The 13,504-nt window shown below is 49.2% G+C and overlaps 1 protein-coding gene across 2 annotated transcripts; it reads left to right on the forward strand.

Annotated features, from left to right (window-relative positions):
- Nucleotides 1-577: 577 nt before the first annotated feature.
- On the forward strand, nt 578-12,304 carry DSTN (destrin, actin depolymerizing factor). Of its 2 annotated transcripts, none has more exons than XM_032103112.1 (4): nt 578-804; nt 9,241-9,548; nt 9,789-9,865; nt 10,950-12,304. In XM_032103112.1, the coding sequence occupies exons 1-4, from the start codon at nt 802-804 to the stop codon at nt 11,057-11,059; spliced, it is 498 nt and encodes a 165-aa protein (XP_031959003.1). In that variant the 5' UTR covers nt 578-801; the 3' UTR covers nt 11,060-12,304. The 2 variants fall into 2 exon arrangements, with proteins under 2 accessions (XP_031959003.1, XP_031959004.1); XM_032103113.1 differs by lacking the exon at nt 578-804 and adding an exon at nt 1,132-1,147.
- Nucleotides 12,305-13,504: the final 1,200 nt, after the last annotated feature.

Genomic DNA, 13,504 nt, shown 5'->3' on the forward strand with positions numbered 1-13,504 from the left:
CCGTGGGTGCCGGCGGAGAGCACTGGGCTCCTGCCGCAGCAGCCCGAGCCAATCAGCACCGCCTGCCTGAGATCGCACCAAAGTAGGTAGTGAAAAACCCTCGGAGGAAGAAAAAAAAAAAAAAAAAGAAAAAAAAGAAAAAAAAGAGAAACTCCCACACTTCCGCCCGGCCGCCCGCCCCTAGCCGCTCCTGCTGCTGCGGCCGCCTTCTCCCGCAAGCTCCTCGCCCGCCCCACGGCCACGGCCACCCCCTCAAACGCTCCCCGACACCCTCACGCCCGTCCCGGTCCCTTCCAGCCGCGCTCCCAGCAGCCCGAATCCTCCTCGTGCCCTCCGCACTTTCCCCCACGGCTCCCCGAGGCCCCCAGCTCTGCCCTCAGCATCTTCCCCGCCCCCCACCCCGGCCCACCTTGGAGCAGGTAACCCCGCCCACCCGGCTATTGGGCGCGCGCTATTGGTCGACCGGCGCGTCAATCAGCCGGTACCCCATTGTGATTGGTTTAATTGGCTGGGGCGGGGCCATGCATGGCGGCCGCGGTTTTTGCCCTCTGTCCCGCTCGCGCGTGCGCCTGGGGCCGGGGCGTCGCCACGCGGGGCTCCCGCCATAGCAACCGCTTCCTCCTCCTCCGGGCACGGCGGCCGTGACGTCGGCAGCGCTTCCGCCCGGCTCGCGCCCTCGCAGCTTCTCTTCCTGCCGCTGGAGCCCGCGCCGCGCCCAGACACCCGAGGGAGCCGCCGCCGCCGCCGCACCGCGCTCCGCCACCCGCCCGCCGCGCCCCGCCGACGCGCCCCGCCGACGCCATGGTAGGGACCACGCGCCTCTGGGGGGGGCGTTAGGCTTCTCCGTCTCCCGCCTTCGCCTTCATCCCTGGGGGAAAAAAGGGGGGAGGGGGGCGTCAGTACCGCCCGCCGCATCCCGGCCGGCGCTGTGGCTGGCGGCGCTGCCGTGCCTCGCATCGTGCCCCTTTTTCCTTCTCCATCCCTTTCTCCCGGTCCTTCCCGTTCGCCTTTGAACTTGACGCGGCGGATCCGTTCTCCTCCCTTCCCCCCCCGCCCCCATCCCGCCATGAGGCGACGGAAGGTTACTCCCACCCCGCCTTGAAGCGATGGAACTGTCCTCCCTCGTTTTCCTTCCCCCCGCCATAAGGTAATGGTACGCTCCGCGTCGCACACAGGCGCTAGGGGCGGGCGCGTCCATTCGGCTCTGGGAGGGGGGGTGTGTGAGGAGTGAGGGCGCGGCGGGAAAAGGCCGTGGGGGGGGCTGTGCGCGGCACCGCCGCAGGGCGCGGCCGGGAGGGGACAGGGGGGCGGTGCCCCCTCTGCTCCCCACGAGGGGCTGGGTGGGAGGGGGTCGCAGCCTCGCAGGAAGGCACCGGGCGGTGTTGGTGGGAGCCCGCCCTTCCCCCGAGGCCGGGGGCTGCCCTGCTCGGGAGGAAGCGCGGCCGCCGCCCCGGTCCCGGCGGGAGCCATCTTCCCACGGCCGAGGGGTTCGGGCCCGGCCTAGAAACCGGCGGCGGCTCCGCGGGCAGCCGGGGCCAGCACGGGCCCTCCCAGGGCCGGCCTGGGCCCCCCTCCGCCGGGCCCGGCCCGAGCCCGCAGCGCTGGTGGCGGACAAAAGGGGGAAGCGGAACCCGCCGAGGGGAATCGCTGATTGTAAAAAACAGGGTGTCGCAGCGGCTGCTCGAGGAAGCTGAAATTTTAAAGTAGTTGCTGCAAGGGCTTGGGTTTTTTGGGTTTTTTTTTGTTTGTTTGTTTGTTTTGCTTCCCCGCACAGTGCTGGAAACATTTATCCAAGGTATAACGCTGGAAGCAAAGAAACAAAAAAAGTATTAAGCATCCGCACTGATTTGCTTGTGTTTCCTGGCTTTCAAAAAAAAGTGTCAGGGTTCTCTTTGCATAAATGGGGCAGAATAGACCAAACGCGTGTTCGACTTCATGGTGGCTCATTCTGTTTGCTTTGCCCATGCTCCAAGTTTGCATCCCCGTTTATCTCGGGGGACAGAGGTTGGCAAATTTGCCTCAATTATTAGTTCATGCAGTTTTAACTGCTGCCCTGTTTTTGCTTGAGTCATGCACAAGCACTTGTCCAGCAGCACACGCTTGTGTGTTTTGACACACTTGCTTGAGTTATTTACCTGTGTTAGAGGTGTTATATATTGGGGTCTTGCCTTGGTATTTACCAGTAGTTTACTGAACATGTGGTATATCCAGGAAATGAATTTTTGGTCCATAGGGCTGGCAGATGGGATGTACTACTAATGTCCCTGCTTTCTCTAACATCCAAGCTGGAGCATGTGGCTGGCCTGCAGCATGGAGCAGAGCTGATGGGAGTTGCAGATGATGCTGCTAAAAAGTCTGATGAGACTTGCAGCTCTCGTTCAAAAGAGGCTTGTCTCAACAAGCCGGCTACCACCTCTGCAGTATGCAAACCTAGTTAAGTGTGACTACTCAGCGTGTCAGGCTTCATCTTGCTTCGGAACCAGAGAATTCCCAAGTCAGTCAAAACTACTATTTCTCATTGTGATCTTGTTTTTGCAACAGGGTTTAGGTTGGCTTTTTTGAGATGCTGCAGATGAACTTGGTTTTGGGCAGAGTGAAGGCCTTCTGGCAAAGTACAGTGGTGCCAGCAGGAGGGCATCCTTTCGTATCAAAAGAGCTTGGATTTTCAGCTTTTGTGTCTTGCCACAATGTTCAGTTTCTTTGCTACTGGATTAAATGAGTCCAAGGTCTTTGGAGGACCGTGCAAATTATTTTTCTTGGTTGTTAGTCAGTGCTGTGCCCAGATCTGTGTAATTACAAGGTACATATGCCTCATATACAAGATAACAGCCTCGTGACAATTGGTGGTGTGGGTGTCTGGCATGCTCCTACTCGCCTTGTCAGAATCACTATCAAGAGGCTCCTGCTGGGTGCAAGGGCTGACCTAAGCAATCCCATGTGAGAGAGCCTGGATACAACCAGGACTCTCTTGTGAAGCTGTTCTCAGCCTCTTCCTCAACTGGTTGTTCAGCATTCACAGCAATCTCCTCAGAAGAGGAGGATCCCTCAGTAACAAGTATCAGGGATGCCCAGATCTGGCCTTCAGAGCCTGGTTTCGAGGGTGACATTTAAGGTTTAGGTTGCTGTAGGTGCCTGGAGGGCCACAAGTAAATTCTTATGGGCATTTAGGCTCGTAATAGCTGATTTGTGTGCTGAATTTATTTCTGAGAAGCTTTGATTTTCTGCAAGAGTCCTGTTTCACACCAGCTTCCACCAGCATTACCTTAAAAACTTACATTTCAACACAGGAATGGGTGCTACTGAAAACTTCTGCCCTGCTACTACTGGCCACTGCAGTTCCTGTTTTTCAGCACTGTTGCTGGGATTGCCTTTTGTGGGTATTGCTTGTTCTGCCTACCTTGATAATTAAATCGGGAGTGAACTTCATGGTGGCTCAGAGAAGGAGATAATTTCCTCTTTGGCTGAAAGCTGAGGAAATGACCTTCAGGAATTCGAAGGATAGCTTTTTCTTTTTTTTTTCTTTTTTTTTATTTTTTTAATAATTCCTTTCCTACTCATCTCTCCTTGTCTTGTTGATAACCTTTCTTCTTGTCAGGGGGCAAAAAAATAAAAGCTGAATAGAGTTTTGATTCCTCCCCCTACACCTTCCCCCTACCAAAAGAGACCAAATAATGCAAAATAAAAACTTGAGTCTAGTTGGCAAGGCCTGTCTACAAGTGATATGCAGATGACTCTGTACTTCTTGCTGGTTTATGGTGTGCAAATAATGGCCTCTTACACAACAGCAGTAAAAGGCTGTTAGTTCTGTTTCCTGTCAGGCTTCAGATGCACAGGCTGTCCCCTGTAAATGGAGGTGTCTGTCCAGCTGTAGGTAAGCAGGAAGGAATGTGGGCCCTTCTGGACTCCTGAAGTCACTGGTGTTCCCACACTGTTGCTGGTCTCTGGGATGAAGTTAAAGTAGTCACTCCTTGCACTTCCTCCTTGCATTGCCACCTTTCCTGCTCAGTAAAGTGGGGATGATAATATCAGATGTGTTTTCTTGAGTGCGCAAATAACAGATTAAAAGCCGAGCAGTGTTTAATATCTTATGGTTTTGACCACCTACATTTTCAGCTGGCTTGTTGGCCTTAGGTGACACCTTTCCAGAGGCCTCATTTGGCAAAACTTTCTTTCAGCTGTGACTCTCCCTTTCTGCTAAGCGCTCCCACAACTGCCTTGGCTTAGTTTTCCCCTCAAGTTGCTGGTGATGGCCCAGGATATTTCATTGTGTGGCAGTGCAAGGGACAGCTCTGTCCCTGAAGGGTGCTGTCCCAGACCAGTCGGGTGGAAATAGGTTTAATTGAAAAAGTATTTGTTACATGTACTATGACACATTAGTGAGTCAGAGGGAAGTGCCACATGGCTCCACAGGCAGCTCTGGCAGTGGCAGGGAATTTCAGAGGTAGATAGGAGGGAGGGTATGCCAGGGATGGGGAAACAGGGTTTGCTGAAGAAACTAAGAACCAAATACATGCCAATAATCTGACCAGCAAACCTGGGCGCAGCGTTCTCAAATCTGCCCTTGCAATTAAACGAGGTGTGCTTTAATAAATTCTTGGTGTCAGATTCTGGAAAAATTGATTATGTTTTTCCAAGAAGCAAAAGTTTCCACTTGAGTAGCTGTGGATAGTTCATCCTGGTGTGTACAATGTGTGTGTGTGGTTCCTAGACAAAACAAGTCAGGAACTGCATCTTGAAATGGCTCTGGAGATAATGTGTGTGCAGGCACCACTATGGAGAGTTCTTGGGCTCTAATCACAGGAGGGAAAACCAACGCTCTAAAATTCTCAAGACTTAAACCCAAATTTAGTCCTTCAAACTTGTCTTGAGGCAAACTAAGTCATTAGCTTAAGGTCTTCTTAGATGTCTTACAGTTGAGGAAAGCAAAGGCTCTTCTTAGGTAAAATATTTTAAGTATTCAAGAGAAACGCTGAAGCTCACAGCACTTCCTAACAAAAGAGAAGTAAAATTTTGTTGTGTCAAAGTTGTGTTTTAGTGCAGGTTTGCTACAAATCCAGTTTATCAGGTGTCTGGCATGTCTCTCACTCCTGAAATGGCTTTCTGTATGTGGGGATTTTCTTGAGAAAGCTTTGGATTCTTCTTCAGTCTTCCCCAATTCAGATTAAATTTCAGTTTGGGTACTTGGCAATGGAGGCAAAATGTTGGGAGCTCTTAGTGGAGGCAGCTGGGTCTGGCTCCTGCAGGTGGAAGGCTGCTGGACAGAAGGCTCCCTCTTTGGGCTGCCCTGTGGAGGGCGGGCATCGTGCTCTCCCAAGACTTCTGCAGAGCTTTGCACTTCAGGCAAGAAGGAGGCTTTATGAACAAGAGCCGCTGTGTTCCTGCAGTGCCTGCTGACAAGGCAGTGAATGCAGTGCCCGCCTCAGGTGCCTGCAGCAGGCTGTGTGAGATCCAGTGGGGATACTGTCATGAGTGCCACGGGATCATGTGTGAGGGGCTCAGCTCCCAGGGTGTGCTGTGTCTGCAGCAGTTGCATGGAGGTGCTGGGGGACAACTCAGTTTTGTTGATTCCTTCAGGGAAACTCACTCTGTCCCTTCTTTCCTGAATGTCTCCCTGAATGCGCTGTCCTGGCATCATTTTCCCATCTGGGAGTTAGGTGGCTTGCTTGCTGCTGCCTTGTTGCAGTTACAGGTCTGTCTCCTACAGTGAAATGTCACCAGCTGGCTGATGGTCAGGGATCCCACAAAGTGCCTGCAGTATGTGCTGCTCACTGAACCAGCCCCCATGTGCCAGTCCAGAGCTGGATAACTGCTTCAATCCTGAAAAAGGAACAGGACCAGGCTGGCTGCTGAAGCTCTACAGTGTTCAAGGCACAATGCACAAAATTATAACCAATGTGCTGTATTGAGTCTTCTGAGCAGAGCCCTATCTAGCCAAAGAGGGAAAATCCAGACTAACAAATGTTTTCTCTGTCATTACTGGGAGGGTGGAGGCTTCTCACCAGGTCTTCTGGACAAGACAGCAGAGATTAGGTTAAAATGTTGCTTGAGGACGTGTATTTAGAGTCTGGCATTTCTCCTTGTTCCAGTGCTCTTAGCAGTCATCCTGTTGCTGTTCTACATAGAGTGGTTGCAACTACCTTACAACAAAAGCTGCCTGGGGTTTGAGTTTTTTTCATTTTTAAGGGTGTTTGTGAAGCCGTTTGTGGCTGGTACAGGCCCGGGGTTGAAGAGGGAGCCCTGCAGTTATGGCAGTAGATCCTCTTTTCAGAGGGAATTGGTTTGTTGCGCTGGCTCATTTCAACCCATACTGCAACACGGCTATAGGGTGTTCTCAGATGGAACAAATCTGCATTGTCCCTGGCAATACAATGGCTGCTAATGTCAGCCTGTGTGATGAATCCAGGGGTTGTACAGCAGCTGTGAAAAGGAGTAGCACCAGCTACTAACAGCCTTTCGCTTTGGAAAGCTAAAAAATCCAGTTCTCACCGTTTTCCCTTCAGCTTCTGGTCAGTCCCAGTTATCAGCTGCAGTTTAACAGTGAATTTTGAGTTTCCAGACTAAATACTTCCAACGTTTTTGGAATCTGAACTGACTTGTCAGCAGTGCTCAGATTCTTTTTAAAGAAACAACTTGTCTCCTGACTTGGAGACATGTGTCTGGCTGTGTAGTAGCACAAGTGAATGCACTTGACTGCACAGTTTGCATCAACCTGCAGCTCTATTGCTGCTGCTTTTGGCTCTAAGCTGAGCATTAACCTCTGTTTTCAAAGTCGACATGACATGGTGCAGAGGAATTATTTGTTGTAGTGTTGGAGCAAAACTCGAGAATTGACAAAGGTAGAGGTAGGTGACGTGAACTGCTTTTCCATGATTAATAGCTTCATTTCTATGCCAGTTCAGGCTTTCTGTGCATTTTCTAAGAATCTCGAGGGGGTTTGTGACTAAAACCCGAGTCTTACCTCCCATTGTCAGCTACTGAGGTACCATTAGCTAGAAAATAAACCTCGGGGAGGAAAAGGGTTCTCTTGAATTCACTGTGGGTTTGTCCTTAGTGAATGAAAAAATAGCTGTAGTTGCTGCACTGTTTGCCTTATTAGGTTAACTTCGTATTACGTAGAGTCTTCCCAAAGAGGCTTTTGCCCACACCAGGCACAGGGACAGGAGGAGAAAGACCTTTATTCCTCATTATCTCTGTCACACTCCAACAAAGTTCAGTGTCTCTGCACGGAGGAGGTGACACAGGAATGAGTCACTTTGAGTCCGTGTTTGCACCGTTGCTCAAATTTATCCTGAAATAGGCTTTTTCAATGTACTTTCCTCACCTTATTGGTGATATGCAGAAGGATAGCTGCCTGCCACACAGCTGAGGCACAGTGACTGAATTGCTGTTCCCCTGTCCCAAAGTGCAAGCAATTCTGCATAGATTACCCCTTATAGACAGACCGTGCATTGTAATTCTTGAGGGAGGTCCCCTTGTATTTAGGTAAACTCTGAAAGAGCACTGTTCTCCACCCTAAAGAAAAGCTGGAAAGCTGTCTCAGATTCCTGATGTATGAGATTGCCCTGGTTTTCCACGACCAGCACTTGGGAGCTCTAGAAAACTCCACAGTAATAGATTCTGCCGGCTGTGCCACCTCTCCTCACTGGGTTAGCAGTGTATGCCAGCCACTCAGAGTTACAGGAGGAGGGATGTTGGTAGAAAAAGGAGAATCTGGGTTCATATGAGGTCCTCTGTGGTAGGTACTGGTCAAAGCTTTAAAAAAACCTCACACATTAAGTAGGTGTCCAGTCCATAACCATCTCTCAAGGGCAGCCTGACTACCAAGTAGTTCTGCACCTCTGTCCCCCTGGTTTTGCAGCTGAACTCTGCTGTTTCTTGGAGATGCAAAATTAATCCCTTGAGCTCACATTTTGGGGCTGAAGATAAGTTTAAAAAATTGAAGAACAACCTTTAGCCTTTTTCAGTTGTGTGTCTCACCTGGCTGTTGGTACTGCTGACTGTGCTCATAGCAGTGACGTGTGGTGGTTTACACAGAGGGAGAAAGGCGGTTTTCCTTCTGATAGATGAGTATGAGTAATGTCACTTGAATTTGGAAGTCAAAAAAATAGTGAGGGAGGAAGCAGGATTCTAAAGGAATCTCACTGTTTATACTATGTGTAGTATTTTGAACACATAGAGTACTGGATAGGCTTCAGTTTGGTCTTTACTGCTCTGGCCATGATGTCCTTCCAGCAGTGCCTGCTGGCTTCCCACATTTGCAGTATTCACTCATGCACAGCTGCTTTTAATGTCTCCAGCTTGGTGCACTCGGAGAACAAAACTCAGATGTAAATGCTTCTACTTGCCACTTCTTTTTTCTTTTTTTTTTTTTCCTTATTCCCAGAAAAGCATCAGACTGAAAATGCGTTTCAGCCTTTTGTCATTCTTGCTAGGTCTTGTCTTCTTTATTCTGTGCAGCTGCCTTTAACATCAGATTTATAATGCTGCATGTGCGCCTCTTGCTCCAGCTTACACAGGGGAATATGATATCACTCACTACTATTTCCCAGCTGACTCCAAGAGGGTGAGGGGGAGAACGTTGAGCTTGTTTTAAAAACCGCTGGAGTAGGTGCTGAGAAGTAGAGACGTTATCTGTTAGGACTTGCAAGTTCTCTGTTTGAAATACTGAATTCAGAGCAACTTCCCAAAGTTGGTTTGTTCAGCTAAAAACTACCACTGCGCTCCCAGTATCCCACTACATCTCTTGATCTCTAAACTAGGTCTATGTGGAAAGTATGGAATTTGGCCAGTTTTTCCTCTGTTCCTAAAGCTGCTAGCAAGCATGCTGGAAATGGCTGGGAAACTTTGAACAGAAGACCCTTGTGGGCTTGTCCAGCCAGCCTGAAACAGGGAAGAGAGCTGCTGTAATGCCAAAGGATCTGCCACAACTGAATCTCAGAGAATAAGGGGTTGGCATGCCTGTAAAACTCCCCCAAAACAGTGTTCTGGTGTAAGTAGGATTGTGCTTTCTTTGGAACGGTTTTTGGTTTGGTAGTTGGTTGTGGGCAGCAGTGAGACTCCGGATTCTTTCCTTGGCTTTGGAAAAGAGGGTCTGCAGCCTTTTCTGACGAGACTCTCATGCCACGAGTGACTATTGCAAGAAGCTATTGTCTTCTAGGCTTGAATTTAAGGCAGTGCCATAATGTAGCTGGGAAAATTTGGGGTGGAAGGCCTTGAAGGTGTTTGCTGTGGTCTTTGCAGGCCTCCGGAGTACAAGTGGCCGATGAGGTGTGCCGTATCTTTTACGACATGAAAGTGCGGAAGTGCTCCACGCCGGAGGAAATCAAGAAGAGGAAGAAGGCTGTCATCTTCTGCCTCAGTCCAGACAAAAAGTGCATTATTGTGGAGGAAGGCAAAGAGATTCTGGTGGGAGATGTCGGAGTGACAGTCACCGACCCTTTCAAGCACTTTGTGCAGATGCTTCCCGAGAAGGATTGCCGCTATGCCTTGTATGATGCAAGCTTTGAGACCAAGGAATCCAAAAAAGAAGAGCTGATGTTTTTCTTGTGGTAAGCCACCTTTCCAAGTCTCACATTCCTAACGTGCAGTCCAGGCACTGTGGGTGAGGTCTGTGAGTGTTTGTATTGTCCAGGCTGTGAAAATGGCAGGCTTACAGTGAGCTGGGCAGCCTGATGCCTGTACTGTGAGCCATGAGATGTTCCACTTGTCCATGGTGGGTAGGATACTGCTTTTGTCTGGGCTGGATAATCAGTGTCACTAATTTCACTCTCTGTGGTGTCTCCCACTAGGGCACCAGAACAAGCACCTCTCAAAAGTAAGATGATCTACGCAAGCTCCAAGGATGCAATCAAAAAGAAGTTTCAAGGTACGTAATAGAACTAATGCTCCTAACTCTGCTGTGTCCCTGGAGTACACAGCAAGACTTAGTTTAGGTTTTGGGGGTTGTTTTGTTGTTGATTTTTTGAGATACTAGTGAGAGGTGAAGTGTCATGTCACAGAGCTAAAATGAGCTCTGGCTCAAATTTACATTATCTGACAAAATTTCAGAGGCACTAGAACAGTGCTCAGGACAAGAGCAGGTTTTGCAGTGTGCGATGTACCATATGGAGCAGCATGTCTGCACCATACAGACTAGAAACCATGAGATTCATAACACAAAGCTGGATTTTGTGCTGTGGCAGAGCCCTTTGATCCCAGTGTCTGTTAAAATGCACAGTCTCATAAACTTACTGTGCTATAGTAAGTCAGTCTGGCTTATAGCCAGGTAGCATTCTTCAGCTCCTCAGGCTGCACTGGGCCAAAATCTTGCGCTGTGCAAGACTGACAGGATCATTGTGCAGCAGTGCCAGCCTTCACAGGATGGCTTGCCCAGGGATTGGAACTGCCCTGGGAGACTGCTGTGTGCTGCACATAGGGAAGTTGAGAAAAAGAAATCCTGAAGAAATTTAGCTTTTCACCATATAAGGCAGGCATGGGTTGGGCTTCCCATCCTTAAAAAGGAAGAGAAAGCACTGTTGGTTGCTTAGCCCAGCTCTCAGTCTCTGCCTCTCAGGTTCTCAGCCTGATGCTTTCAGCCACCTCTGCAGAGCCAGCGGGAGTTGAGTGAGCCCTCTCCATGTGCTTGCCTGGAGCTCCCTCCCCTGCTGTATCCAGGGCAGCACAAGAAATGAGGGATTTGCTCTAAGAGCCTGCCATGAAAGGCCAACAGTCTGAGCACTGAGCTAGTGACAGATTTCTCCCTACATGTCCCTACAGTGACATTTGGTGTGCAGCCAGATGTCTCCTGGGACATGTCAGGGAAAAACTGTCAAATTCCCTAAGCTAAGGCAGGACTTGTCTGCTTGAGTGACTGGATTGCTGCTTCTAATACTACTACCAGGTATGTTTCTTTGATTGCTTACCAGCATGCTGAAATACTGCATTATTGAGTGTTTTGCCTCTTTTTTTAGGCATAAAGCATGAATGCCAAGCAAATGGGCCAGAGGACCTGAACCGAGCTTGCATTGCTGAGAAGCTAGGAGGCTCCCTAGTCGTAGCTTTTGAAGGAAGTCCCGTGTAGATGTCATTCAGTGCCACAACTCTACAAGCATTCCATGTTTTAATAGATCAGTTATATAAAGCAAACATTCTAGGCAAGGGTTTCACTAACAGTAGGGAAGCTGTCTTGTAGAATAAAGTAGATTTTGGAGATGTAGCTCGTATGTACAAATGACCCTAAATAAATGAAATTAAGGATTTATCTTGGTGTATTAATATTTGCATTGGTTGTCCAGCCCAGTTCTGTCCCCAGTGGATTAACACTAAAGGTCTCCAAAAATTTGAGCAGTGTATCATGATAGGTGGAGAGGTGAGAATGATCTGGTTCCTGTTCTTGCTTTTCTAAACAGTAACAAGCAAAATTCAAAAACTTTTCCCCTGTAACCATTTAAGATAAAACTTAAAACCTGTGGTTAATCTTCAGCTAAAGCAACCTGTTAGCACGGAAAATGGGTTAAATTCTTAGTGCTTGCAGTTGCAGAGCTGTACCAAAAAAGCCTAATTATGAAGCTAGACATAAAACAGACACGCTTTTACTGGAGAAGTAGTCCTAATCCACTTCCTTGTAAACTCACGGTGCAGTAATAATATTTAAAGGTTCACTTGTTCTGTAGGTTCAATTTTCTTGTTATGAAGTGTCTTGAGGTCTCTTTCCTCCTGAGTGATTCTATAGAAATTGCTTTTTCTGTTGACATAGTTTAATTTAGAACTACCTTTCTCTAATAATACACTTGCTAGTGGATCAGATGCTTCTGAGGCTTTTATAAATGCAGGTTCTTGTATCTGAGCTCTCTGGTTATGGGTAGTACAATGAAAAGGAACCACAACTTAAAAAATTGTATTTTCAGCCCCAGTTTTTGGTCACTTGGTCCATTTGTCCATAATTACTCTTGATTTAACTTAGTAGAACCAATCAGCCTGACTAATATGGCTTGATCTGGGCTTTTTGTCTGTTAGCTTCTTTAATTCTGTAGAAATGCATGGAAATATCACCTACTAGAAAGTTTGACCTGAAATGCCTTTTGTATGGGGGGTAGAGAACATTCCTGTGCCAGCTACAGAGATCTTAAAAGCTTCCATGTTTCATCAGTGGTTGATTAAAGCTGTTTCCTTTGTGTAATGTGTACATGGGAGTTGCATAGAGTTTTCTTGTATGTCTGTAGAGAAAAAGAAAAAAAAAACCAAAACCCTTAGCCTCCAGTGCATTACTGTGATATGTTCTGTGCGTGCCAAATTTGAACAGCCTAAATAAATGGGCTTTCCCTCCCCTGGGTCAGTGACTGATTCCTCTCCAGCCTCTGGATCAGCCCTCCTGCAGCGGGGCTGGCACTGCTGGATCTGGGTAAGCACTTAGGGAGCTGCTGTGCCTTCTGCAGCTACTGCCCTTCCCTGCTCTTGGGAGAAGGAAGAGCTGGAGGGATACGGGGGGAAAGCAGGTGTGTGCCTGCAGTGTGCTCCCCTCCTTGGCCCTGCATGCCCCTGCTTGCTGCAGGCTCCAGTTCCCAAACAGCACCTGCTGTGTGCCCTTAGGCTTTGGGCCTAAATTCCCACTGGTTGGGGGCCTTCCTGGGAGCCATCTCCCTGTTTGCAGTCTGAGCAGCAGGAGCCCGGCCATGTGTTGGTTGTTCTGCACTACCTTCCGTGTGAGGAGTGAGGGAGCTTTCTCTGGCCAGCCCCACGGAGCCCAGGCAGTCACAGGATGGCTCTTCCTCCCTGAGCTGTTGCCAGCTGTGCAGGGACAGAAAGCTGCAGTGTCCCCTCGGCTCCTGGCAGAGCAGTGCCAGCGCTGAGCTGCTGTGTTTGGGGGCCAGGGCAATAATGGGCCATGACCTAACTCAGCATGTGCCCTTTCTGGCCACGCTGCGTGGTTAAACCCCTTCATTAAAGACAGGCATTGACTGACTGCTCTGACTTGGCACCCATGCGGGTCACAGGGCTGGGAGCACAAAGGTTTCTGATGCAAAGGGATCCATTGGAGTGCAGCTTCCTGATTCTGAGCAAAGCAGACTGGCCTGGATTCTGCTGGGGCTTTTAGCCTGTCTTTCAGTCACCTGGGGGCTCGCCCAAGTGGGTAAAGATCCTCGTAAACAGCTCCTCCTTGCCCAAGTGTCTGCAGTACTGATCTCTGTCCAAAGTCCAGGTGGAGATAAGGAAACCAGTGTGACACACTGGGAGTGGTGCTGCCTGACAAACAGGCAACTCCTAGCCAAGATCCCACTGATAGCTGGTGCCTCCAGGCTGCAGGCATCCTTATCTAGCCCAGGTGAGAGTAGTCACTCCTGCCTGGGATTTCCTTCCTTGGTCAGAAAATGGAGCAGGAGACACTGCAAAAGAGGAAGGATGTCAGACCTGTAAGGGAGAGCACTTCCCGCAATGTGAAAGCCCTTGGATTGGGGACTTGGTTTCAAAGTGCCTTAGTCCCAGAACTGAGTGATAAGAGGTGACACTTTGGGCCTTGGCAGGGTGT

Source organism: Corvus moneduloides, chromosome 3 (assembly GCF_009650955.1).
Source record: "Corvus moneduloides isolate bCorMon1 chromosome 3, bCorMon1.pri, whole genome shotgun sequence".
Lineage (NCBI taxonomy): Eukaryota > Metazoa > Chordata > Aves > Passeriformes > Corvidae > Corvus > Corvus moneduloides.